This window comes from Buteo buteo, chromosome 2, assembly GCF_964188355.1.
Source record: "Buteo buteo chromosome 2, bButBut1.hap1.1, whole genome shotgun sequence".
In the NCBI taxonomy this organism is placed as follows: domain Eukaryota; kingdom Metazoa; phylum Chordata; class Aves; order Accipitriformes; family Accipitridae; genus Buteo; species Buteo buteo.
This window is the reverse complement of record NC_134172.1, coordinates 78,346,089-78,371,714: the sequence shown is the minus strand read 5'-3', so window position 1 is coordinate 78,371,714 and position 25,626 is coordinate 78,346,089. Positions and strand designations below refer to the sequence as shown.

The window sequence follows — 25,626 nt, the reverse complement described above, 5'->3', positions numbered from 1 at the left end:
ACTGAAAAACAGTAAATTAACATCATACTCTTAGTGGAGTGTAAAATTGTGTTATCAAAGTGTTGTAGGGAGATGTAACTTATGCTTGCCAAAACATACAATGCTGGGTTTTTTTCCTTAGTGTGCTAAGCCTTTTGTCTTCGCTTTTCAGAGGCCTCAGACGCACCTATTGTGATACAGCCAGCATCAGCCACAGAGACAACCCAGCTCACAGCTGACTCTCACCCCAGCTACCACACTGATGGATTTAATTAAGTTAAGGAAACACTGTAATTAGAATGGATTAAAAAAATACATGGCCAACTCAACACTAGATTCATGAACATTAGAAGTAGAGAATGGGGAGGGGGAATAATTCTGCCACAGTAAGAAGGCAGCTTTCCAACCTGCCGAAAATATTTTGTAATCCCTTCAGCCTTTTGTCACCTTTCAGTGTCGTATCTTGATGATACGTGAAGTGCTGTAGCATGCAGTATTTAAAGCAGTTTAGCTACGGTCTTATTTGTTTCCTTTCTTTTTTTTTCCCTGTTGTTTTTTTTTATAGCATGTATGGAGTTATGTTAAATGTCTGTGATGTAATGTATTGAGTTGTCACAATATAAGTGTGATGGAGACATTCTGCATTTTAAGCAGTGGTACTGGCCTAAAAATGAGATTTAAGGTGTTTCACAGAAGCCACCATTCTTCCGTACAGCTGAGCTGTCAAGGACCTTTAAAAGTCCATTATTTTCATTTGAGTGCAACAAACCAATTCTTTTATTCCTCATTCTATTCCTGCGTTGTTACCTAAGCAAGTTTACAAAGCCAAGAACCAAAAAATGCCAGTCCTACAGAGCTGGAGTTCTCTCTAATGCTGGTTTTCAGCTTAAATAAATCTACCTTGACAAATAAAAAGGGAGAGTTTCCAATCTTTGAACAGTAAATTGATGAACAGCTCTTTATGTGTAAGGTGATCTTCAGTGACAGTATAACCGCGATCTGTAGTTTGCCACAAAACCAACTGTGAATGGGCTTATTTGGTGGTGGCAGTGGGATTTTAACTTCAAGCACAATTCTGTTTTCGTTTGAGTTCAGTCGTTTTCCTGAAATGCTAAAGACCAAATCGTGCAGCTTTTTTTTTTTTTGAACGCATGAGAATCTTAAAGTGAAATTTGTTAATTGGTTTTCACTAAGCAAGTGAGTAAAATGCAGACAGTAGGCAACAGCATAAATGTTCTAAAAAAAATTGGTTTTAAAAAATTTGTTCTAATAATTTGAGATTTTAATAGACAAATGGGGTATTACGTGTCTTTTTTTAAAGCTTTTATAATACACTAGCCCTTTAATTTTCTCATGAACATCTTTGAGGAGTACTTAAATGGATTTTTAAGAACAAAACACCTTTCTTTGTGTTTATATTGTATAATTTGCACATTGTCTTGCATTTAGACTTGTTTATACCAGTGTTTTTCTCTTCCTCAGAACAACTATGGGGAAACCATTGAAAGGTTTCCTGTACTATTGTGAAACCAAATCATGTTTGAATACTGCTCTGGTAACTGTGGTTTATTGAGGTTTAACTGTTAAAAAAGCATTTTAGGCAGCTACTGAATTGCTGGTATATTTTGTTGTTAATAATCCTGCTTTAGGTGATACAAAATCAGGATCTAGAACAGCTACCAGAGAACCTACACTTGGCACTTTTAGCAGTTAATTACAGCCTCTTTAATTTTGATCTTTATGGTTTTGTATCACAATGCCTCTACTGTCCTTTGTATCCCCTGTCTCCCCTTTTCATTTTTCACCTATTTCTGTTGAGAGGCTATTTACAGCTTTCTACCCTGTGTTTGCTGCTCTCTTACAAGATCCAGGTGTTATTTTTGAATGGGGTAAAGCACTCTCAGTCTGTAAGAAAACCAGCAGAAAAGGAAGGCGACTCTCCTGCCAGAGAATCATTCAGAATATATTTTCACACTATCTTTGCATGAGCCAAAAATGATGGAGCACGTAAGATCTGATGTGAAACCGCGTTAAACATACTGGGTAGAAGAAAATGTTCTTAACATGGTCTCAATGCTAAGTGAGGGATGTTTGCAAAATCAGACTTTCATGTAGCTGTAGGTACAAGCACATGTTTGTTGCCTGCATGTGAGCTTGTTGCAAATAAGCATACTTGTGATACCACATCAGTCCCAAAAATTCAAGAAGAAATGTTACTTTTAATTAACTGGCTAGATTTCAGTAGCACACTTAAGTCATTTCTTCCTCGTTGATAGTCCTTTTAGACCTGGAACTTGGTGGTTTACTGGAAGATACTTTTAACTTTTTCTGTCTGGAAAACTCTCTTGGGTGGCCTTGAGGACAGTTGTGTATGATTTGGCTTGAGGTCCTTATTTAATTAAAGTCTTTGTTTGACCCCTTGGAATGAAAAGCAATTTTTTAGGCTTAAAAAAATAATGTCACATTGGCTGTCCTTGTAGATTTTGCCTGAAGCCTGTTCTTGATGTTGAATTGCACGCTGGAGTATGCTTGAATATCTGCAGGCTTTCTCCCCTAAAAACTCACTGGTTAAAATTGCCCTTATCTGTGCAAATTATGTTCTTGGTAAAAAAGAAATAGTGTTAGGGGGTTTTGGGGGCTTTGTAAATAAGCAAAGTTGGTCAGAGTGACTTGGTAGAATGAGGGAGAGGCTGTTTCCATTGTTTGTTGTACTCTGTGCCCCCGTGTTCATCTAGATGGGTAACACAAAGCCAGTTGTTTCGATTGTTGCTCTGCTGTGGAGCAGCTGTGACCCCCGAGGCTGGGGGCTGGTTGTCCGTGTTAAGTTGGAATAACACTCTCTTTTTACTTAACCCCTCTGGGCTACTTCCACTGAACTAGAAAGGCTGGCAGGAGGTTGTGGCTCCAGGGGGGGCTGTAATGCACCTGGAGTCGCTCCGCACGCTCCTGACATCAGAACGGAAATGTGGGCAGCAAATGAGGGTTAGAGGCGATACCGTTACCTGTTGTTTCGCACTGCTTGAGAAGAGGTTACATCCAGGATAAATTGGCTGGTTTAGTTCTTCGCTTAGCAAGGCATGAGTTTGAAAGAGACTGCTTTCCTTTCAGCTGCATCTGTGGGTGGTGTGTGAATAGTAAATTAGTCTGTATGCTGTTATACGCCAGAATGATGTTAGATACTCCAAGGGAAACTACTCTAAGATCCCAGTTACAAGGAATGACAGGAAAACACATTTTTAGATGAATATTCATGGGTTTTAAAACTGTTTTAAGTTTGCCCATGTTACTCTGTAATCTCTGAATTTAAGATTATTGTGTATTAATGTAGTTCTTCTTGAAGTATATAAGAAAGCTATTTAAACATTGCTTCTTTAAAACAAAACTTGTGTAATTGGAAGATAAGTAGGTTAAAGTCCACTTTTTTTCTGCTCTTGTAGGTGAGGTACAAGAGTAACCCAGGCTCTAACATCAGTTGCACTTCAAAATGACCAAGCTGAATCCTAGTAAATGCAAAGTTGTATTGGAAATAATGGTTAAAAATCTGGCACAGAAAATCACTCAGCAGTTCTGAGCTTGGGCGGATGGAGCTGCAGTGTCCCCACCAGAACTGCAATAGCACAGCATTGCAGGCACTGCAGCCCCTTACCTGGCTTACATGCAGAATGTTTCCTTCCAAAATTAAACCTGAGCACTGTTGATCTCTGTTCAGCGTGTTGCCAGAATTAAAACTTGAGCTTTGACTTTTTTTTTGTTTGTTTTGTTTCTTAAAAGTTGTATCATTTTTTACAAGTTGCCTGAGACCTCCGTTTCCGTAGTTCAGCCACCTCCATCTAGCTCATCGAACCTCTTCAGCACCAATTTTCTTAGCACTTGTAGCTCCTCCTGACGAGGAGGAGTATCGGGGAGAATCTGATCTGGAGAGCTTCTGCTGGCTGGCGTTTAGGACCACTGACTTTATTCCCGATCTGTGTTGCGTGGAGAGCCATTCGTAGCTTAGGGTGAGTAGGGAAAGCTACTGCCTCGCTGCAGAGAGTGCTCAGGTACCATCCCTCCTGGCTGCGGCCAAGCTGCTGGAGAAGGAGGTGGTGCTGGACCTGCAGTGCCCCGTCCTCCCTGGGGATGGGGAAATCCCCAACGCACTGTAGTACAACCAATTGTACGCTTCACTTGAAGTGAATGAAGGGGCATTGCACCCGTTAAATGCCAGTTTCATTTTGTTAGTGATGTTTGTAGGAAATTCTTAAATATTTATCTGTATATAAATTTGTTTATGTAAACCTCAGTGGCGTCTGATAGGGTGTAGATTTCTGCTGATTCCATGCAGTGATGTTTTAGAGCCATGTTACCTTTTTAGTCTTATTTTTAGATTTGTAATATTTTTAAACTGCTTTAGATATTAGCGCTCATAGTGTTCTTAAAATGTGATACTCTTTGAGATTTGGGTGAGCACAGCCTGCAGTCTGAACAGAAATGCCCGTTGAGGAGGAAGGCTTGAGCACGGTACTGAGAAAGACCAAGTCCTGCAGTGGATCTGTGGTCAGGGGAGTACAGTCTTCAAACCCTTCGTGTCAGCCTATAAACACTACAGGTGTAACCAGGGCAGGAGCCCGACTGGAAAGATATTCCTGTCCCATCTGTAAAGCTGTTGTGTTGTGTGGTGTAGAGGGACACCAGTGTGCTTTCGGGGGGGTTATATCAGAGCGTTTGTATCGTATACACTCCTTGAGAGAGGTACCTGCTTTTCTCAACTAGTTTGTGCCCTTCGTCTGTCTGGTGCCCTTCAGTGTTCTTGACATTTCCAGATAATTTAGGAAATGTGTTTGTGCTGCGGGTTTTTCCTACCCGATGCAACTGGGTATTGGCATCATTTTTAACAGGAGATTCTTGCAAGGTGGTCAGGGAGGCTTTTGCAGCCCCCGCCTCGTTAATAATTCTGGATGCTGTTTAAATACGCATTAATCTTAGAGCACTGAAACATAACCCCCCCCAGTACAAGTGTTTATAGTGTAAGGTTGGTATAAACTTAACATGCTTAATCATTTGATGCCGCTTCTCTGTATTATAGTGGAAATCATCTAGTTTGTAGTGTATCATTACACCAACAGCTGCTTTAAGTATCTTGAAAGAAATGTAACTGATAGCTAACAAGGTGGCAGGAAATTTGTCAGTGTTCAAGTCCTGCAAGAACCATGGGCTGCTCCTCGTCCTGCGCTGGGAGGCTTACGTGCTATCTGGGACTCGGCAAGACTGAAATTCCCATTTCCTTCCAAGAAGATGCTTTCTTTACTGTGAGAAGAAACTGTGTGAGGGAAGCTGTCTGTCTTTGACGTTTGCACAAGCCAAATGCCGTCAGTCTGGAAGACAAACCTTCATTTGGAAATCAAATGCCAACATTACACGCGCAGTTAATTTTTTTGTTAAAAGGATAGACGCTGGGAATTTCTGGTGGTTATATATATATATGTATATGTATAGAGGAAGCTCTTATATAAAATGGCCATTCATTCTCAAGTGCTGTTGTCTTCTCTGCTCCCTTTCCCCCACAGCCAGCCATGTGGGTGTAGTCTTGCAGGCTGTGAGCGGTTGCTTGTCATACCCTTCCAAAAACTTTAAAGATCTACTTGAATTCCGCGAGGTGCCCTTTGTCCCCGGCCCCTCCGGCTGGAGCTGGGCTTTGCCTGCTCTGGCTTTCCTTCGGAGGAAGGGAGGGAAACCTGACGGTAACAAGGAGGGCAAGGGGCCATCTCTGGAATGACTTGGACTTGTGCAGGCTGGTACGTGGGGTGTTTTAAATGTGGTCGATGTGCTCATCGCTAGAGGTGTGATAGAACACATTGATTTGGGTTTTTTTCCTTATACTCGTTTTCACCACATTGTACTCTCCAAAGTGGGACTCGGTGAGCTCACAGAGCAAGGTCCAAACCCGCGGTGTAGCTTTGGATTGCAACATCATGTGTGTGTATGTATGTATATATGCACATATGTATATATTTATACAACAGGTGTGCACCTAGTACTTGCTGCTGTTTTTTCTTTGGTGGTAAAAACGTGAAATTTGGCTCGAAGTACTGCTATGAACTCTCAGCCAGACAAGCGGAATGTTTGAGTGTTGTGTGTCCAGAATTGTGCTTTTTCCTTTCAGCTGCAGGAAAAAAACCCAAACAAGATCAGTCAGGTTAAATGACTGGTGAAGGAAACGGTGGAAGGATCCTGTTGTATAAATAAACGGGTAGTACAAGTGGGAGAGCTGTGCTGTTTGAAAAGGAAAAGCAATCTTCTGTTCCCAAGGTCTTCCCTCCTTGCTTGAGTGAGTTTACACTTGAACAATGTGGCGTGTTTGCACGGCCTGCTCTGGTTACTCCCTTTACAGTGCTTGCAGGTGGGATTCATAAGGACTTGGAGTTATTGCAAGTCATAAAACTGAAGTTAGGCAGTGATCTGTGTAAAGGCAGAATGATTGTGGCCAATGTATGTGTGAGTACCACCAAATCACTTCCAGTCATAGCAGGTCGAGCCCGCAGCCGGCCCTCCTCGGCCCTTTTGTTCCAGGAGCTGTTGCCTGACGTACAAAACACTGGGGGGGGGGTGTCTGTGTGTGTGTGTTCTGCTTCACGGCAGAAATAGGGGAATATTTGGGGGGGGATTCCTTTATCGCTTACACATTTGAAGTTCTGTTTTTGTCCGTCACGGTAGATGAACTCTGAGGTTTGCCAAGTTCCGAACACTTGATGTTTCCTCGCCTGGATGTGTGCCGCCTGAGCCCATCACTGTCATTCCTTCCTTCCACTCGTCCCCGCCTTCGCCTGCTTTTCTGGGGCTGGGTGTGGATGGTTTGGTTTGTGTTATCGCAGACATCCGAGGCGGTTTATATTCATTTTGCATGTGAGCAAGGCCCTGAACTAAGTAATTCATCATGGGGTTTGGTTGTATTGGCCTCTTTATGAAGCCTGAGGGAGCTGAGGACGCTGGGAGAGAATGCGTTCTGCATTTGCACTGTACTTCAACTCGGGCGGGGTGGGGTGGGGGGAGTCCATCTTTAAAAAAAGAAAAAAAAAATTGTAGAAAAAAAAAACCAAAACCAAACCACAATCGAAGTATAAATGCATCTGAAAAGCAATTATAATATAGACATATATATATTTTGTTATGTTACTAAAGGACCATACTTTGAACTGTATGTAAGTAGATGTGGCTGTTTGAACTTTGTGGATTGTAACACTCGATACTACTGAGCTCCTGTACATACACGCAGTTACGGCAGAAGGAATTATTTTATGTTTTAGCATGGTAATTTGTGTATTGTATGTCCGAATATAAACTAAAATAAAGATTGCTAAGTTATCTGAAACCACTGTTGTAAAATAAATGTTTTCAATGCAGAAATGCACATCGGCTTTTTCTTTCCTTATCTTAGCTCGTCAAAGAGGAAGGGTCTGCGCGGCCCGAGGGGGACGTGCGTGGAGTTGGGTGGGACGTGGGAGAGGTCTCCCGTCTCCTGCTGTCCCTTGGGTGGGCACGTCGTGGTGCCCGGCAGCTCCTCGGCTCTGAGTGTGCGGATGGATGCGGGGTCCCTGGGGCAAGGACTGCAACTGCTCCCTCCTCCCTCCTGCCACCTCTCGTGCCTGCTGTGGGCTCCCCGGCATTTTTTGAACATTAAAGGCCAAAGCCCGTTAAGGTGATGCTGGACTGTGGCAGGTATTTGGGATGTAAATACAAGTTATAGTTGCCAGGTGGTGCAAGAAATGATTGCAGGGTGCTGGGGAAGGGGCCAGCTGCTCCGGCCTCAGTGGAGGTCTGTCTGTTTGCAGTGAAAATACACTTTTCTGAAGAAGCTCACATTGTCGGAGACTGGTTTTGCTTCCTGGTGTTGCTGGTGGAGAGAGAGAAGCAGAGAGGAGTGAAAGACGTGCCGAAAGCTGCTACAAGACTTGTTTCCAAGCCAAGGTGGGGACTGAGGCAGCGTAAACCTGAGTCCAGCACCAGTGGCTTCCATTACCCGTACGGCTTCCCTGGGATCACTCGTTTTGAAGAGGCTAATTCCGCTTTTGATGGAAATCCACCAGAAGGAGGTAAGCACGAAATTATGACGTTTCAACTCCGCGCGTGCTCCCCGGCAGGACTCACGGTGGGTACAGCCTCGGCATAGCCGGTGGGGGCTGTGCCGGGTCCTGCTCCAACCCCTCGCCTTGCAGGATGGTTCACAGGGGGGCAGCTGCCTCTGACCGCCCTCCGCTTGTGCCAAAGCCAAACCATGTCCTGGAGCCACGGCCGCAGGGCACGTCGGTGGCTTTGGGCAGCTGTGCCGAGAACCGAGGAAGGGCTCCCATCACACCGTGCCCTGGTGAGGGTTACTTGTGGCTGGGGATGCCTGGCAGGAGTGCAGGCAGGGCACAGCGAGCAAAACGCTCCTGCTGGCAGCCTGAGGTTGGACACATCCATGCCCAGCAGGGACAGTTTCGGATGCCTTTTGCTGGGAAAACGCATCCCGTCATCAGGCACCTTCTGGCCGCACTGTCCTCGGGGCACTGGGCAACTGAGCTGGGGGCTTGCTCTTTAGATAAAATGACATTTTTGAGTGGAGACTTCTGGTTATTTTTTTCATTGTTGCCCCCCCTAACAAATTAAACCCCTTTACGTGTCACTTTGAGGTTTATATCACGGGCTACTTGGGTGTAAGAATTTCATCCTCGCCCCAACTCGGGATGAAACCCAGTACCCACATACAGCCCTTCATCGTGGGCAGGCTCCGGGCTCCCACCCCGCAGCCGGGCTGCTTGCTGCCGTGGCTGAGGCCCGCTGCTGCCTGCACACCTTTGATTTCCCATCGCTTTGAAATGCTAAATACAAACAGTGGCCGCTGTGCTGATGGCCAAAGGATGCTCTGCCTCTCTGCCTGCCAGCAGCGTGTCCTCGGCTCATCCCGGCTGGCACAAGCTGGAAATTGCGCTCTTGGGGACCCTGGGAGTGAAGTTTGGCACCGCGTATGCCAGCTCGGAGGGGCCAAGGAAGCGCAGGGTGCAGAGGGTCACCGATGAGCGGGAGGAGATCCAGAGCCTCTGGTCCCTCTCTGGGCTCTTAGGGACCACCCCGAGCCATCCTCCGAGCTGAGGCCACGGCACCGCGGAGGAAGGGGCTTCAGGGTGGTTGGGCAGGGGAGAGGATGCGGTGACACGGAGCCGGAGCGATCCCTCGCTGAAGCCCAGTGTTTGGCTCATCAACCGTGAACTGCTGTGGCCTCACTTGGAAAAGGTGCTGAGGGGCAGAGGAAAAAAGCTGCTGGGGCAGAGAAGACCTTAGGGAAAGCCGCCAGGCTGGGGGGTGCAGGGTCAGGGTCAGGCTGTCCCCTCTCTGATGTCCCTGGGGTGCCAGAGGTCCTGTCTGTCCCTGTGCCCACCCCTGGTCAGTCACCCAGGGCTGGGATGGCTGAGCCGGCCTTGGGGAGGTGAGGCCGAGGACCCTGCGGTTTGCAGAGGGCCCCCAGGACGCTTTTTCTCCTTCCCCCAGGAGATGCAGCAGAGCAAACCCTCCCACCACGATGGTCTGTGCTTGGGAGCCTTCCCCAAACCCAGTTCAGCTCCATCTTGCCCCAGTGCTGCTTCGCAGCCCCAAGCCGGCAACACAGGCAAGGGCTGGCAGGCAGCGGTCCCCGCACAGCCCGCGATGGCAACGGCCGCTCTGAGCACGGGGCTGTGTTTTTGGGAGGGGGATTGAGGTGATGGGGGGGTCCATGCCTCAGTGCAGGACACAGCGTGAGGAGGGAGGGGGCCAGGACCCCCTGGGGCGGCTGTGATGCTCTTGCTGCTGATGCACAGTCAGGAAAGCTGTTACATGGATGCTCGTCTTCCTCTGAGAGCCACCAAGCTCAGGTTTCGTTAAACCTTGTCCCAAACCACCAGCTGTGACACTAAAAGGCGCAAACTTGCTGCGAGGCCAGGAAGCGGCGGCTTTCGGAACCATTCGCAGCGATACTGGAGGAGGAAAAGCCTCGGATGGGTCTTGGGGCGCAGCTCCCAGCCTGGGGCTCGGAGCAAACCCCGTTTGTAAAAGCCATGTCTGCCCCGGGAGGGCTCTGTGGCCGGAGGACACGGGGCTGCTGCGGCTGGAGCTTGCTGGCACCCACGGACGGTGCCGCGTCCCTGACTGGGCAGGAGGAGCCACCAGTGCCTGCCAAGCCACCGTCCCCAGTGCAGCCCCCCATGGATGGACCCACACACCCAGCTGTCCCCCACTCGTGTCCCAGGCCACCTCCTTAGCGCTTGACCTGCCTTAGGCTGCTGCCGGCACCCGGCAAGCAGCAGAAATTCTCCTCCTCCTCCTGCCAGGTCTGGGGGCCTCAGCTCAGCTGGTCCCAGACCCCCCCTCCTGCCCCAGCGAGGTCCCAGCTTTCCAGAGAGGGTTAAAAGTGCTTCTGAGCTGCTCCGGCTGCCTCAGGCTGTGTGTAATTGCCTCTAGTTTAACAAACTGTTCTTCCCTTTCCTTGCAGTAATTACTGCTTTTATATATTCCTTGCCTTTTTTTCATAATGGGCGAAAATGTACCTTTACAGAAGAAAAAAAAAAAAAACCTAGCCCACAAAGCGATCACAGTGCATTAGCAGTGCGAGGAGAAGCTTCGTCCCGTGTAACCACCAGCTTCAGAGAAGATCAAACTTGGTTTGAGAGACTCAGGACTGCTCTCCAGGATATTTTTGGTTGCCGGCACCAGAGCTGCTGCTAGCACAGCCCTGGAAGAAGGATGAGGGACCCTCGAGTGCCTGTGGGATGCCGGTGTCTGGCTGCATGGGTGATGGTGATGGGCGCATGGGTGATGCTGATCACTCGTGGGTGATGACAATGGGCTCACGGCGATCACTCACGGGTGATGCTGATCCCTCACAGGCTGCTGATGGGCTGTGGTGGGACACCACCACCCATACCACATCCCAAGCAACTCAAGACCCTCTTGCAGGACTGACCGTGAACCCCTCTGCAGCACTCGTTGCCCCATCCTGATACCGGGAGCTGTTTGTGCAACCTCACTTCTTATTGTGCAGCTGGTGGTGGTTTTTCACATGCACGCACGCGTGTGTGTGTGTGTCCACGTGCTCCCACGACTTCTGAGTCGTGCAGCTCCCGCCTCTCCCGCCCGAGGAACGAAGTTCCTCGGGCGGGAGAGGCGGGAGCTGCACCACTCAGAGCGCTTTATGCCGGCGCCTTTCACCCAGGGATGAATCTAGGATTGCTCCGGTGGTTTTGGGGAGACCTGGTTTGGCTCTATGGGTGGTGGTAGGGACTAAGCAGCTCTAGGAGGGGAGAGGATGCTCGCTACCCACAGTTGCTGCAACAGTGGTATGTCAAAGCATTCCCAAACCCTGTGTCTGCAAAGGGGATGGATCCGGAGGGCTCAAAATCAGGGATAACATTCCCCCCCCCCCCAGGGGGGAGAAGCAGAGGAAAGGGTCACCTTTGCCAGCCCTGCGGAGGGGGGGGAAGCGCAAGAGGACGGCAGGAGGGCGAGTGCGAGGGCAACTTTAATGCACAACAGCGAGAGCAACACACGGGACGCAGCAACGGGGACCCCGCCGGGCAAGGGGGGGGCTCCCTGGGCACGGCTCCAGCCCCTGGCTGGGCAGCGGCACCCACCCCCCCACCTTCCTCCCATTCTCCGCTCTGCCATGGCCGCTCGCTATAGGGTCGGTCTTCTTCATTCCCCCCCTTCCCCACCCCCCCGACCCTCCTTCATTTTCCTATACTCTGCAGCAAGAGCTTATTGCTGAGTGCTTTCTGGGCCAGTCTCTCCTCCCGGGACATCTCCAGGAACTCACGCAGGAGGTGGAAGGTGAGATCCAGCGAGTTGGGTTTGCCATCTCGCCTTTTGCCGGTTTGCAGCGCCCGTGGGGTGCGGGGGGCCAGGGTGGGCTCTGCCCCTTGGGGCTGACACAGTCTTTGTGGCAAGGGGCCGGTATCCGGGACTGGGGATCGCTGGGCTCTTGGCCAGGGCTCCCAGGTGGGTTGGGGGGCCAGGGTCAGCCTGCGGGATGGTCCCCGGGGCCACTGCAGGGGCGAGCAGGTCTCCGAGGGCAAGAAGAGCAGGACGAGGACGGAGGCAGCCGAAATCATCCTGACCCGCATCGCAGCCGCTCCGGGGCCAGACGCCTGCAAGACAGCCCCCCCCCACCCCGGACCCCCACATCCCCCCCGCTGCTGTCAGGGGGCACCCGAGGGGCTTCACACCATGGGGGTGAGGATGAGACACCCCCCTGGGGATAAAGCCCCCCCCCGGGATGGGACCCCTGAGGATGGGACCCCCACCCCTGCAGATGGGACCTCCCCTCCCCTGTCCCTGGGACAGAAACCTCCCGGGGACAAGCTGGAACCCCCCCACCCGGGGCTGGGACACCCCTGCTCCCGGGAAGGGACCCCCCCCCCCGGGGCTGGGTATCCCCCCAGGCACGGAACACCCTTGGCCTCTAGGACGGGACCCCCCCCCCCCCAGGATCTAGAACCCTCCTCCTCCTGCCACGGGACCCCCCCCCGGGGGAATGGGATACCCCCCACCCCGGCCATGGGATCCTCACACCCCCAGGACCCGACCCCCCCCTCCCGGGGCTTGGAACCCCCTTCCCCGAACCGGGACCGGCTGGGGCTCGGGGGGGGTGCCCTCCCCGGCTGCTCTCACCGCTCGCCGCTCCGCCCGGCAGGACAGACAGGACAGGACAGGACAGACGGACAGACCGCACCGCACCGCGCCGGCCGCCCGCCACCGCGCTATATAGGGGCGGCGGCGGGACCCACGTGACCGCGCTATAGCCGGGCGCGGAGCGGGGGCCGGGGCGGCGGGAGCTGTCCGCGGTGCTGAACGGGCGGGGCCGGGGGGGGGGAGCGGGAATTTGGGGGGTACACGGGGGTACGGGGGAGGTGAGGGGGGGTGAGGGTTTTAGGGGATGTAGGGGGGGGTCCTGGGAGGGTGTGGGGGGGCATAGAGGGGGTGAGGGGTGTTCCTGGGTCTGTAAAAGGGGTGGGGGGTCTTTGGGAGATTTGGGGAGGAGAGGGGGGGTGTACGTGCACATGGTGATCCCTCCACGTGTGACAGAGGTTACTGGGGGTGCAACAGCACCAACCGGCTGAGCCCCCCACTCCCGCGTCGCACCGGGACGCAAATCCAGGCTCAATCCCTCGGAAAACCCCACGGAGGGTGGTGGTCCCTGTGGGGCCGTGGGTGCCCGTGGCAGAGGGGCATGCCGGGGCGCACATGCGTGTGCGGGGTCAGAACTGAGCTCTGCACCTCTTCATTTCCCAGGGAAAGTTTTCCCCGTCAGTGCTGGCGGCTCCTTCGGAAGTTGCCCGGCGAAGGCAGCCCCAGCACCCTCCCCAGCTCCTCTGAGTGACCCATCTCTTGGTATCACATAGACGAAAACTTGACTTCAGAAGCATAAATGAGCTTCTGGAATGCGATTTTCCCCCTTTGGTGGAGTACCAAAGGCACGTTCCTTCCCTGGCCCGGTCGCCCAGCACAGACACACACCTCTGGATGCCAGTCGGGGCCCGAGGGATTCCTGCGTGTGATTCATTTGCCTTTTCCTCCCTCCCTGCTGGAGCTTCCATCATTCGGCACTTGGAGCTCGGCAATCACTTCATCTTGCAAAAGTGCTGCTGCCTCTAAAATTAAAATTCCCTCATGAGGAATAAACATTTCAAGAGAAGGGGGAAAAAAAAACCCCAAACAACCCACATTAAATAGAACTTAAATGAATGGCAAGAACCACCCCCATCCTCCTCCAGGACAGGAGCCACCCAAAAAATGAGGGCTCTGCTGCTTTCTGGAGGGTCACTGAAAAGGGCTAAAGGGATCTGGGGGGAGCAGCAAGCTGGGGGCTCCCCTGCACCCCCTCAACTGCAAAATAACTCCTAGCAGAAGCAAAGTGGCTGTTGGGCAGGCGGAAGCGGGGGGAGCATTTGCCTCCCACTTGCTTTGTGTGCGGTGCATTTTCTAAGTCCTTTTCTTTACTGAATCATCAAGAACCGCTGCAATTTCCAGTGCTCCACCTGAGCCTGCTTCTCCCGCTGTCCCCTGAAGCCTGACCCCGTGCCACAGCTGTACCGGGTGCTGAGCCTGTCCCCGTGCCACGGCTGTGCTGGGTGCTGGGCCAGTCCCTCCGGTGCTGGCAGGAGCCTGCGGCTGGGGGCTGCTGCTGCACTGCTTGCAGCTCCCAGGGCATCTCCCAGACCTGCTGGGTGCTGAGGGCAAATGTGACCCTCCCCAAATCCCAGGAGGAGAAGGAAGCGGCTCCACCAGCCCTGGCTCCGGGGACTCCCAGCATGGGGGAACGGAGCTGCCTCCCCTGTGCTGCCCGGCTGCTTGGGGGGGTCCCAGCATGGTTTTACGTCTCCTTAAAGTCGGTTTGGGACTCAGCGGGTGCTGGTGCTCCCCTGCCTACCCAGCCGCTCTCTGCCATTTGCTGCAATGCATGTAAGTGTGTCTGGGGCTTATTTTTACATAGGCCAAGCACGGGGACAGGTGACCCCAAATGTCTCGGGGCCACGGGAGCTGAGTCAGCAGAGCCAGGCACCGACAGCCAGGGAGCCCTCGCTGCAGGGGCACCCCACGTTTTGGGGCTGCTCTACCCTCCGGCTGCAGTGGCTGTGCTTGGGGGTCCCAACAGCAATGATTTTGGCTGCTCCTCTGCACGTGGGGCTGGGCTCTCTCTGCAAAACTCTTTTTGCCCCATCTCCTGGGGCTGCTCTGCAGAAGTAGCACTTGGGAAGGGCAGGGGCTGTAGGTGGGGGGAGAGCTGCAGCAAGAGGGGCTGACACCCAGAGCATTACCCGTGGGGGTTTGGGGGCCACCCTGGCTCAGGAGGAGCGAGCCAGCGGATCTGGGCAGGGAGAGCTGCTCCGGCACTGACACCCTCACAGCCAGGACCAGACGCAGGGAGATGCTGCTCAGTTCATCTGTTACCCCCATGGCCGGCACTGGGGCTGGGAATGCTTTAGATGTTTTTTCTTTCAGTCTGTGTGCTTTAGGATTAGTCATTTAATTGTAGGAAAGACAGTGAATCCAACAAGTGCATCTTGTACTCGTGTTTTATTTAGGAAGCTCAACTTGGAAAATTAAAAATATTTTTTTTTCTGCTCCCTTCATAAATTACTGACACATTCAGCACTGAGGGGCCCCGCATGCTGTCTGGGGATTCATTATCGTCACTTTTAGGGATGTCATTGTCTCTTCCTCTAGTCAGGAGTGCGAGGAATGATGTGTTAATGATGCTTTCAGGAATGCCAAATTCACCCCTCAGCTGCGCTCATTGGCTCGCAAAGGCACGGATCTGGCGGCCTCGCAGCTGTAGGAGTCAGAGAAGCTCCTAATTAGGCACTTTTAGCACTCCAGCAAGTTGCACGCGGCAGCCGCTGCTTCGCCAACCGTGACAGCTTCGGCGCTGAAGTGTGGCCAAGCTTCCAGCAGCTTCTCCTGAGGAACGGGTGGGATTTGCTGGCTACTTTCCTCCCTTTTCTCCTTGGGGACTGGCACCCGCCCCGGTCCTTCCCCATCGTCACAAGCAGCCATGCCAGGGTTCACACGTGTATCGGTGAAAGGCTGCAGACAAAGCTCCGGTGCCCGTCTGCTCCCCACCATGCATCCGCTCTGTGCTGGGTGGAGGGGGTGGCCGTGGCCCCGGTGGGGGCCGGCGCTGCCCATCCTGCTCTGGAGAAGGCATCTCACGGGCTGACGAACCTGAGATTGACCCTTATGTTTCACCATTCTCAGGTTAGACAGTCCTCGAGGTGCCCCTCGCTTGGGCAGCCGCCGAACCCCAAGCTGCCCCGTCCCCCACATCCCGTGCCCCACGCCATGTGCTCACCCAGACCCTCCAACCCTTGAGGAATTTGGAAGAGAAAGCAGAGAAGCAGCCCCCTGGCTCTGCCTTCCCACAGCGGCACTTCACCTCCTCTCCGTCCCAGCTCAACCCCTGCGCTCTGCATGGAACAGCCCCTTCCCAAAGAGATGCTGGTGGGAGGCTGTTTTCCCCTAGGGATGCCTTGATGCACAGAGCCAAGGCTGTTGGAGAGGGAATGAGATGTTTGGCAGGGCTGAACCCCTGCCTGAATGCCGCCTGCGCCAGGCTGGCAGCTTGCCCTCCATCCTTTCCCCGTCCTTTTCGTTCCCACCATTGCACTTTGCTGGGGTGGCTCACGGCAGCACCCGGGACTGTTTCAGGGCTCGGCATCCCAAAGCGGGTGCTGAGAGCGGCAGGAGGAGGGATGTGCAGCCGTGGACCAGCTGAATGGCTGTGTCCATGGGTTAAACAGCCAGTGGTGGATATTTTTGTCTGTTATCAGATGGCACTGGGACTCTGGTTTTACGGTGGGGTTGCCTGTGGGACCTGCCTGATCCTCCTAACATTCCTAGCCACCCGGCCCTGCACGCTCCCATGTGGGCTTTGAGCCATTTGGTTGAAATTCCTGCTCAAGCCAAACTGCTGCAGAACACAGGCATCTCCTGATTGCAACTGGACCAGCCAAAGGGCTTTGCTCCTCTAAGGAACCGGTTGTGGCCCTGCAGGTTTTGCAACTGTGAAGTGCAGGCAGGAGGAAGGTTCATGCCACGTGTACAAGACTTGTCCCTCTCCAGCCACCGAGGTGAATGGCAGGAGGTGCCCAGGGCCTCTGAGAACACGAGCTGCATCAGACAGGGACCAAGAGAGAGTGATCGGTACAATCTCCAGTTGAGCCATATGCATGGACTTAGGAAGGAGAAGCAGGGATGTTCACAGCCACCAGACATGCCTGCCCCGTGCCATGTTTCTGAGCAGCCTGGGCTGCACGTGGTCCTGGGTTCAGTGGTGGAGAAAAACTTCTCCCTTTACCCTGATGGGAGCAGGGAGGAGGGTAACCACATGAGCGCAGGCCCTTTGAAATCCTGACCCTACTTCTCGGTGGATATTTTTTTGTTTTTGAAAGAAAGGAGGTGCATGCCTGGGCATGCTACAGCCTCTTGGTAAGCACAGGACGGGGGCTGTCCGGAGCGGAAAGGCTGCGCGCCTGCTCGAAGAGGCTTTGGCTGCATTTCAACACATGTAATGAGCGGGGGACAGTCTCGGAGAGGGAGCACGAGGTGCAGCCCAGCTCCCCCGGTGCAGAGGTCTGCGTTTGGCTGTGTGGGGCAGAGCACCAGGCTCCATGAACCCAGCGGGGCTGAAATCACCCAGTGCCACTGTTAAACAGGGACACCGGGGCTCAGGGCTGCAGTGCCCCAGGCCAGGAGCATGCAGAACCACATATATGGGGCTGCAGGGGACCAAAAGGGCTGGGCTTGGCATGGGCTGCAGGGTTAACTCTGCCTTAACCATTTTTGAGAGCTGCCTGTTCCTGTAAACACCGCTAATGGAGAGTCTGCCTGCACCCCAGGAAATCCTCTAGCACCTCATTATCTTCAAATTGTCTTCACGTATAATGCATTTCCCTTGCTGCGATTCCTTGGGCCATCAGCATCCGAGGCAGGGAAGAGCAGATCTCCTTCCCCTCCGCAGCAGCCGCTCCCGTGGTTGCAGATGGCAGCACCTGTGTGAGCGGCAGGAGCGGCAGAGCATGTTTCTGCGGGGGCTGCCCTGGATTTTGAAATCTGGTAACACAAAAATCTTCTGTCCATCTCTGCAGGTAAGGGGTTTTTTTCCCAATTCAGCTTCCTAACGCTACGGGATGCTGAAAATCACTTCTCTGGGGAAGGAGATCTCTGTCTGCCCTTTCTGGCAGTCTCATGGCAGAGAGATTTGCCGTAAGAGTGGAAAAATAAATGTTAAAAGCTCATCAATTAAAGTGAGTGAACTAACTACAAAATCAAAGGGAAGGATTTTTCAAGTTTGGCACTGACAAGCTCCATGCAAGAGCTGAGTGGGCCTAGAAAAGCTGTCAGAAAAAGGCACAGAGGAATCTGTGATCCATTTTCAGCCCCTTTCTGGATTTCTTGCTTCGCTTGGGTCCTAACACGTTCCCACGTGTATGGTATGGACTTAACCAGGTGCATCTCTAGGTACCCCACATGCAGCGAAGGCAATGTGCTTCAATGGAGCGACTCTAGATTTGCCCAGGAGCAAAGGAAAGAAAAATCTTTCAGGCAGGAACTAAGGGGATTGCAGAGCCACAGCACAGCTTTTTCTTAACGAATACATCTATTGCAAATCTGTGATCGACTTTGGGGGGGTTTTAAGCTTTGCATTATGGGCTTACAAAGACCAAAAAAAAAGAAAAAGCCAAATAGAATTAGTTTCTATGAGCACGGTTAAGTTTTAGTAAGTTTGGGACAGAGCAATGAAGTAGCAGCAGACTCCTCCCGACCTCCTCCGCTGTGAGAAGGAGCCGAGCAGAAACGCTGTAAGGACTTCCAAGAATAATTAGAAATCACTTCTGCAGGAGGAAGAAAAAGAAGGTGCAGGGCAGTGCCTGCCTTACCTGTGAACCCATGTTGTCCCCAGGGAGGCGAGGCAGAGGCTGGATCCCCTGCACTGGCTACCCAGCCCTGGCCCCTCTCGCCTGCTCTCCTCTACCCTGCCACCCCCACGCCAGCTTTTATGGCCTTTCTTGTCACTCGACTGAGTTGAGCCGGGCTACAGCGAATTGCCACACTTTCTGCTGGCTTCCTGTTTGTTCATCGTGAGCGTCTGTGGTAAAATTTCCATTACACACTGGACAGACAGGGCGGCAAAGAGAAGTGAAGCAAAAAAAAAAAAAAACCACCCAAAGACCCGATTCTGTGTTTTAGTGGCTCTCTTGACTCATTTGAAAATGAGAAAGTGCCTGGCTGCTGTTAGAGAGAGGGAAGTGAGGAGGGATGCCCTGGCTGTGGGAGCTGCAGAGCATCCTCCAGTGCCTGGGTCCAGCCTGGGCACGAAGCTGCTCTGGGTTCCCCACTCCCTGGCCCTGGGGGGATGGAGGGGTCCTATTCCTCAGTTCAACAAGCAGAAGACCCTCATTTTCACCCCACCCACCAAAAAAGCGTGTTTCCTAAATGCTGCTTTTCTGAATGGAGCCAGAGCACAAGGCAAAGCTCGGTCCTGCCCTGACTGAGGGCTGTGGCATTGTCTGCATCCCCCTCCACCCTAAAGCCACTCCAGCTCAGCCAGCAGGTCCTCCAACAAGGCTAAACCCGGACTGGAGAACAGCTCCTGTGTCTCATGGCTTTAAGAGAGCAGATCTGGAGGGGAGTGATTTATTTTGATCGTTCATTCATCCTTGGCAGAAGAGCCATTTTGGCCGTAGAACTGAGGAAAGCAAAGGAAAAGGTGGAAAACCACCTGCCATGAAAATACGGATGCTGCCAAAGGACCCAGGCTCATCTGAAGCAGCGTCCTTTGGTCCGGAGGAGCACAACACATTTCTGAGGGGCTGGAGCAGCGTGTATACACGACAGGACACACAGCTGCGGGGCAAGCTGTGGTCCTCTCCTCCTCTGCAAAGGGTGATTTCCATCGGCCGTTGCAGAGTCCCTGACAGCTCCTGGGCTGCTCCAGCCGTTGTTTCTCCCTCGGCCCCACCAGAGCCCTGGGTTGCCCCTGTCTCATCCTGCTGGGCCCTGCTTTTGAGGGTGTAAAACACCCCGTGTGCTGCTTTCTGAGCTGAAATGGGACTGCGCGGGTGAGCAATGGTAATGCTGGAGGGAATCTGGTGGCTCAAGGACGTGTGGTTGGTTTGCTGCCTTCTTCAGCACCCCTTTCCAGGAGACCCTGCACGATGGCAGAGGGGTTGTGGAGCTGCAGCCCAGCTTTCCCAGGCTCTGTGTGTAAAGGCTGTGTTACCCCTGGGCAAAGCTCTAACACCGGGAGTTTGTTGCAGCCTTGGTATTTGTATCTGCATCCTTGGCTGCAGCACACTGCATACATGTCCCTCTGCACCAGCAAAGGCAGCGAAGAGCGCGGGAAATGCCACAGTACCAGCACCACTGGTCGGTGCCAGCCATTTGAAGGGTATATTTAGCCAACCGAGTCACATCACTTCCCTCAAACACGGCTCAGAGTGCAGGTCGTGGTGTCGGCACGGCTCCCCGGTGCAGCAGGCTCCGGGTCCTGCCATAGCGAGTGGAGATCTGCATCTTGCCCCCAGCTCGGGCTCGCCTGCAGTCCCTGGGGGACGAACACCCGCAGGGAGGCTGGTGGGCCCATCTCCACTGCAGGTTCTGCCCTTGCAGTCTCACCTCTCGGGGCTGTTTTTTTCCTCCCTGTTTGTGTCAGATGAGGGAGTTACCCCAGCCTGGGCCGCTCAGGGACGAAGCGGTACCTGTAACGAACTTGTTAGCATGGCTCAGCGAGCTGCTTGGAAAGGCTGCGCTGCTCAAACCCTCCTTTTCTCTTATCGCAGCTATTGTTTGCATGAGAAAGGAAGGGAGGAGGGCACTTGCATGTTCTTTGTTTTTTCTTTCAGTTTATTAAAAGCAGAGAAGGAATACTGGGGATCCAAGATTTCTTCCTCTGCTCTCATGTGCGTGTTTTAACACCCGTGCTTTTCCCAGAGCGCAGCTATCTCCCGCAGAGGTGCCCTGACTCGGCAGCGGTGGGATGCACGGCACATCCTGGCACTGCAGCGACCTGTGCCCTTGGCATGAGCCAACCTGCTACTACCCCACGGGGAACCCCACGTCTGCAGCCTTCACCCATGGGTGCTCCACACTAAACCTATCCTTCCCCAGCACAGCTTGCGATGCTACAGAGAAAAAAATGACAGTCAGTTAAATAATGTGACTCTCTCAATAGCTATCTGTCTTCCCAGCTGTGGTGTGCAGGCATGCTGCTGCTTTTGTACCTAAGGCTCTGCAATTTATCAGTAATACAAAGATATTATTTCCCATTAATTAATATTAAAACAATTGTGGCAGCAGGGAAGATAGATGAAACAGCACAATTTTGCAATCGTATTTGCTGGGCACTGGGAAATGAAACAGCATCTGAAAAAGTCCTGAAGCCCTCGCTGTCGCTTTTCAGGGATGTTGTACTGAGTTTCAAGGCGCATTATAATTTTACTGGCTAACGAACTGTGTAAAACACTAGGGATAAGGCTTAGAAAAGAAAGCCAGATGATCTTAGACTGGCTGCTAAAAACTACCAAATGTGTGCGTGCAAAACTGTGACTGCCGGTAACCAAACTACTGCACCCTCCAGCCCGCTGCGACGGACCCCCCCCAGACATGCGACACGTGGAGAGAGCAGCCCCGCGCCGGAGGCCGGTACGGATCCACCGTGGTGGCTTGGCCACGGCTGAAATTTGGCACTGAGCATTTCAGTGACAAGATACTGCTCTCCACCTGCACAAGGCCAGCGATAACAGCAAGGTAATTGCACAGCCCTGCTCTGAACGTGGCTGAGGCATCTGTATCCGTGGAGCTCGTGAAGGACTCCCAAAACAAGGAGAAGTGTCCCAAAACAGGGAGAAGCTTCCCAAAGTGCTGCACCGTAAAATCCCAAACGCTGGAAGCTTGAGACACGGACAGAGCAGTGGACCCCAGGTTTTTTCTGTGCTTTGAATCTTTTTATTGAACTCTCTCCCAACCTTTTCCCTTCTTGTTGCAGTTATTCAGTCTACGGGTTAATGGCGTCAGATAAAGCTTCAGCATACATTTGTTGAGGTTGAATAAAGTCTTTCAAATGTCTTTGATTTTTATAAATGTCTCTGGGGTGAGTGAGCTTGACCAAGGTTGCTTTTGGCGAGAGACAGTGCGAATTTCACTTAAAGTGTTGGTGAAAATGTTTCCAGTGGCACCAGGTAAACAAGTTAGTGCATAACGTGTCAGATGTATTGTCTGATCACCGTCGCAAATACTCCTCATATAACAGCTTAAAAACACCCCATTTTCCATTGCTGTTTTGATACCGACTTCTGAAAAACCGCCTCTGTTAGCAGAGCAGTGTTTTTAATGCAAGCCCCGCCAGCGGTTATTTGCAACATATTTCCTCATTTATAATACACAGAAATTAAACTTTTTTTTTTTTTTACAGTTGGCCAAGATTGTACCCTGCAGAGCTGTGGGCTGGAGGGTCCAGAGACCCGTGGCACCTGCTCTGCCCAGAGCCAGGCATCAGGAGGTAGCAGCATGCTTGTCAGTGCAGCCCACTCCTGCAATGAATTGCCAAGTCCTCAGATGAGTGGTGGGGCAAGGACGCAGGTTTCAGTCCACAAGTTCTGCCTCTTTCTGTACAAATAAGAAACAGGTGGGTAGCAAGCTCGAAAGGAAAATGAGTCGTTTATTCTGACCTGATTGCTCACTGGGTTGCTTTCCAGCTCCACCAAGCCTACAAACAGGGCAGCCACCAGCCCTGGAGATACCTCAGACAGTTATCTCAGGCTGGCGGCAATGAGATATTTCATCTGTTTCAAAGAAAACCAAGCCCATCTGCTACAGAAAGAGAAAATACAACCCAAAAGTTCTCCTCTCAGGTGCTCCTGCCTCGAAACGAATGTGTTTTCTCTTTGATGGTCAAGCAGATATTATTCTCTCTTTTTTGTTTTTTTTTTTAACCGCTCTGATCTATTTTTAGCAGTGAGGGGATGATGTTCAAAAGTCTTCGCTGCCGGTCAGATCAGCTGTGGTTTGGGTTGCTCCGGACTCTGGGAGGAAGTCAAGCAAAGCCGGTCCTGGCGCTGCACTGGGTCTGCAGGTGCTGCCGAGGGCAGGGGTCCTGTGGTGATGCGGTGGGACCCCGACTATGGCAGGAGGTCCTGCAGCCGAGCCTGCAGGCACCTTGCGGTAGCACTAAATCAAATGCCTTTGGGAGTTTTTTTTGGCTACTCCAATGGGAGAGCTGGAAGTGTGGCGTTGCCCGGGTGTGTAACGAGAAAAAAGGGATTCCCCCACCTGCTTTCTCCAGTATCCCCGTGTTTTGGGAAGAGGCTGTGAGGAGAGCAGCTGTGGCTGCCCCAGGGGTGGCTGTCCTGCAAGGTGTCCCTGTGTGTTCCACGGTCTTGGCCGGGCTGGTCAACAGAGGCAGCAAGCTGGAGCTGGAGCGGTGCGCAAGGGAGGGCGGCTGCCGCCTCTCCTGGTCAGGGTCTGGGGAGCACCGCTCTCGGCCGTGGCAGCCGGGCACCGTGCCACGGCTTGACAAACCACCACACTTGCTTTTTTTTTTTTTTTCCACTTTTAAAAAAAAAATGGCATGACCCCCATGGGGCTTTTTGGGCTGGTGAGGAGAGAGATGCTGCCAAGGGCTGCAGCAGCCGTGTGGGCAGCACCGGCTGCCCAGCTGTGCTGCAGCCTCACCGCCGGGGCTGCCTGAGAAAGCCTTAGATCGATATCTTGGCAAAAAAAGAGTGGTTTGGTTTTTTTTTTTGTTCTCACTCACGCTGCCCCAGCCTGCGAGCGGCCAGCATGGCCGGCGCTGGGGAGCGCGCGTGCCTCCTGGCCAGGAGAGGCAGAAGTGGGGAGGGGAGCCGCCCGCCTCCCACGCAGTGTTTCCGAAGTGGTGTGTTAGCCACCGGCAGTTTGTCACGAACAAAAGATAGTCAATCTCGTCGTGCTGGTAATGGCGGGGTGGGGGAGAGGGGCCTGGTGGCCCCTCCAGCCCACGGCCACGGGAGGCTGAGGGGATCCAAGATGGCGCCGTGGCCCAGGGACAAGGGCAGCGGTGGCGGGGACGGGGTTGCCCAGCATGGAGGCCGCCCGGCGCGGTCTTCGCTGCGAAATTTGCCATCGCCACCTCCAGCAGGGTGCAGAGAAGGAAGGGAGGGGAAGGCGCCATGTTTTCAAGTGGCGGGAGCAGCCCGCCCTGGGGGAAGGGTCGGTGTGGGGGCACGGGTTTGCTGAGGTAAAATAAGTCTGCGTGGAGGCAAAACCAGGGTTTGCCGGGGCGAAATGTGGATGCGCTGAGTGAAAAGGTGGATCTGCTGAGGGAAAACATGGGTCTACCGAGGAAAAGCATAGATGTGAGGGAAAAAATGTGGACCTGCTAGGGAGAGCGCGGGTCATCTGGGGCAAAATAGGGTTCTACTGGGGAAAGGTGCAGATCTGCTGAGGAAAAATGTAGATCTGAGGAAAAACGTAGACCTGCTGAGGAAAAATGCAGATGTTCTGAGGGAAAAATGCAGATGTTCTGAGGGAAATTATGGATGTACTGGGTTAAAATTGTCCTGGACACAAAGATCTCGGAGACCTTTGGGCTGTGTGGTCCCTGTCGCCGTGCTCGTGGGACAGGGTGTGGGTCACCTGGCCCTTGATGCGGTGGCAAGGGGAGCCATGCCACGCTCCGCCGTGCCGTCATGGGTGTGCCAGCCGCAGGCCATGGGTGCTAGGGACTGCCAGGGTGCGTGGGTGGCATTCAGCAGCCTGGAAGTGCTGCAAAACAAGACGTGGCGGTCTGAGGCTCTGGTCATGCCTTCTCCTCCCCACATCCTTCATACCCCGATTTTTGTCTTCCCCTCCCATGGCTGAGTATTCTACAGCTGCTGTCCATGCCCGCCACAGGCTCACTGGGGCCATGGGATGGACCACGGGGACAGGACACCCTCTGATGCTCTACATGGTGGGTCACAGCTTCATTGCTTCTCCATCCACATGCCTCCCTGGGCCACTGCCTACATGTTACCTATCAAGAGGTGTTATCAGGGGCACAGAGAGGCTGCATCCATGATGTTTCAAGATTGGGATGAAGGATGTTGTGGGAGAAGAGGTGCTTTGCCCCGCCGCCCCCACAAAGAAGTGTTGTGGGATCTTCACCTCCGTGGTGGACCTTGGGGGCAAACCCTGCTCAAGACCCACACGCTGTCTTGTCTCCCTCAAGGAGGCCGATGGCACTGCTCAAACAAGGTCTGCTGGAGCTTCCTGCATGAGGGATAATGGTGGCATTCATTCGTGGGGTTGAGTGCCGTCTAGGAAGAAGACACCAGGATCCGCCGGCACTGAGCTCCTGCACTGGTGGCTGCAGCCCAGAGGCAGGACTCTGGGCACAGACGTGCTCCTCCATGGGCCTGGTGACGCTGCTGTCCCTTGTCCCACTGCTGCTCACCTGGTGCCCCAGCCAAAAAACCCTGCGTCTGCCTATCCTCCTGTGTTTGTGCTTATGAGCTCTCCTTCCACCTACGCAAGGAGCTATTTTTAGCAGACGCTAATCAAGTGTCAGTGCTGGCTCTGAGCGTGGCTTTCAAGCTGAGGGCTCATGCTTTCGCCCAGCGCTCGCAGGAACTCGGGCGTGTGTTTTCTTTTAAATTTAGTCGAGAATTTATACAACATGCTGGAAAGCGGTAGCAGTTATTTTGGGCTCATCACACCTGAGCCCACACCGAGTTATCACCAGGAGACTCTCCATTTTGGCAAGGGCCTGGCAGAACACCCCCCCATCCAACCCTGCTCTCCTTGCTGCCAGCAGCACCTGCCTGCCTTGCCTAACCCCTCAGGAGCCGGCTCGGAGCCAGGGACACCCAGCCGAGGGGTAGGTTTGCTCCTCTTGGCCCGTTTATCTCCAGCAGAAGGATGTTGCATTGGTACTTTGAATCACGCAGGAAAGGAAAATATTCTGTGTTCAGCCGCAGGGGTCACAGCCTCCTCTGATTAAATCCACCTCACAGGGCTGGCCGGCTCCCCTTCCGCTGAGGTTACTCTGGCTCGCTAACAGCTTCCTGGAGACCGTTACGAGATCTGCTCCTCACTGCGTCTTGAGCAGCTCTGATTCAGCAAGAGCGAGCTGGTATTCGGGTG

The 25,626-nt window shown here is 52.8% G+C and overlaps 1 protein-coding gene across 6 annotated transcripts in view; it reads left to right on the top strand.

Annotated features, from left to right (window-relative positions):
- DNAJC5 (DnaJ heat shock protein family (Hsp40) member C5) overlaps positions 1 to 5,488 on the top strand; it is a 36,147-nt gene extending 30,659 nt beyond the window's left edge. For all 6 annotated transcript variants that reach the window (XM_075021306.1, XM_075021296.1, XM_075021257.1 and 3 more), the window contains one exon: positions 152 to 5,488. In XM_075021306.1, the coding sequence (XP_074877407.1) occupies positions 152 to 255 (104 nt within the window). In that variant the 3' untranslated portion in view covers positions 256 to 5,488. The remainder of the gene's footprint in view (positions 1 to 151) is intronic.
- Positions 5,489 to 25,626: the final 20,138 nt, after the last annotated feature.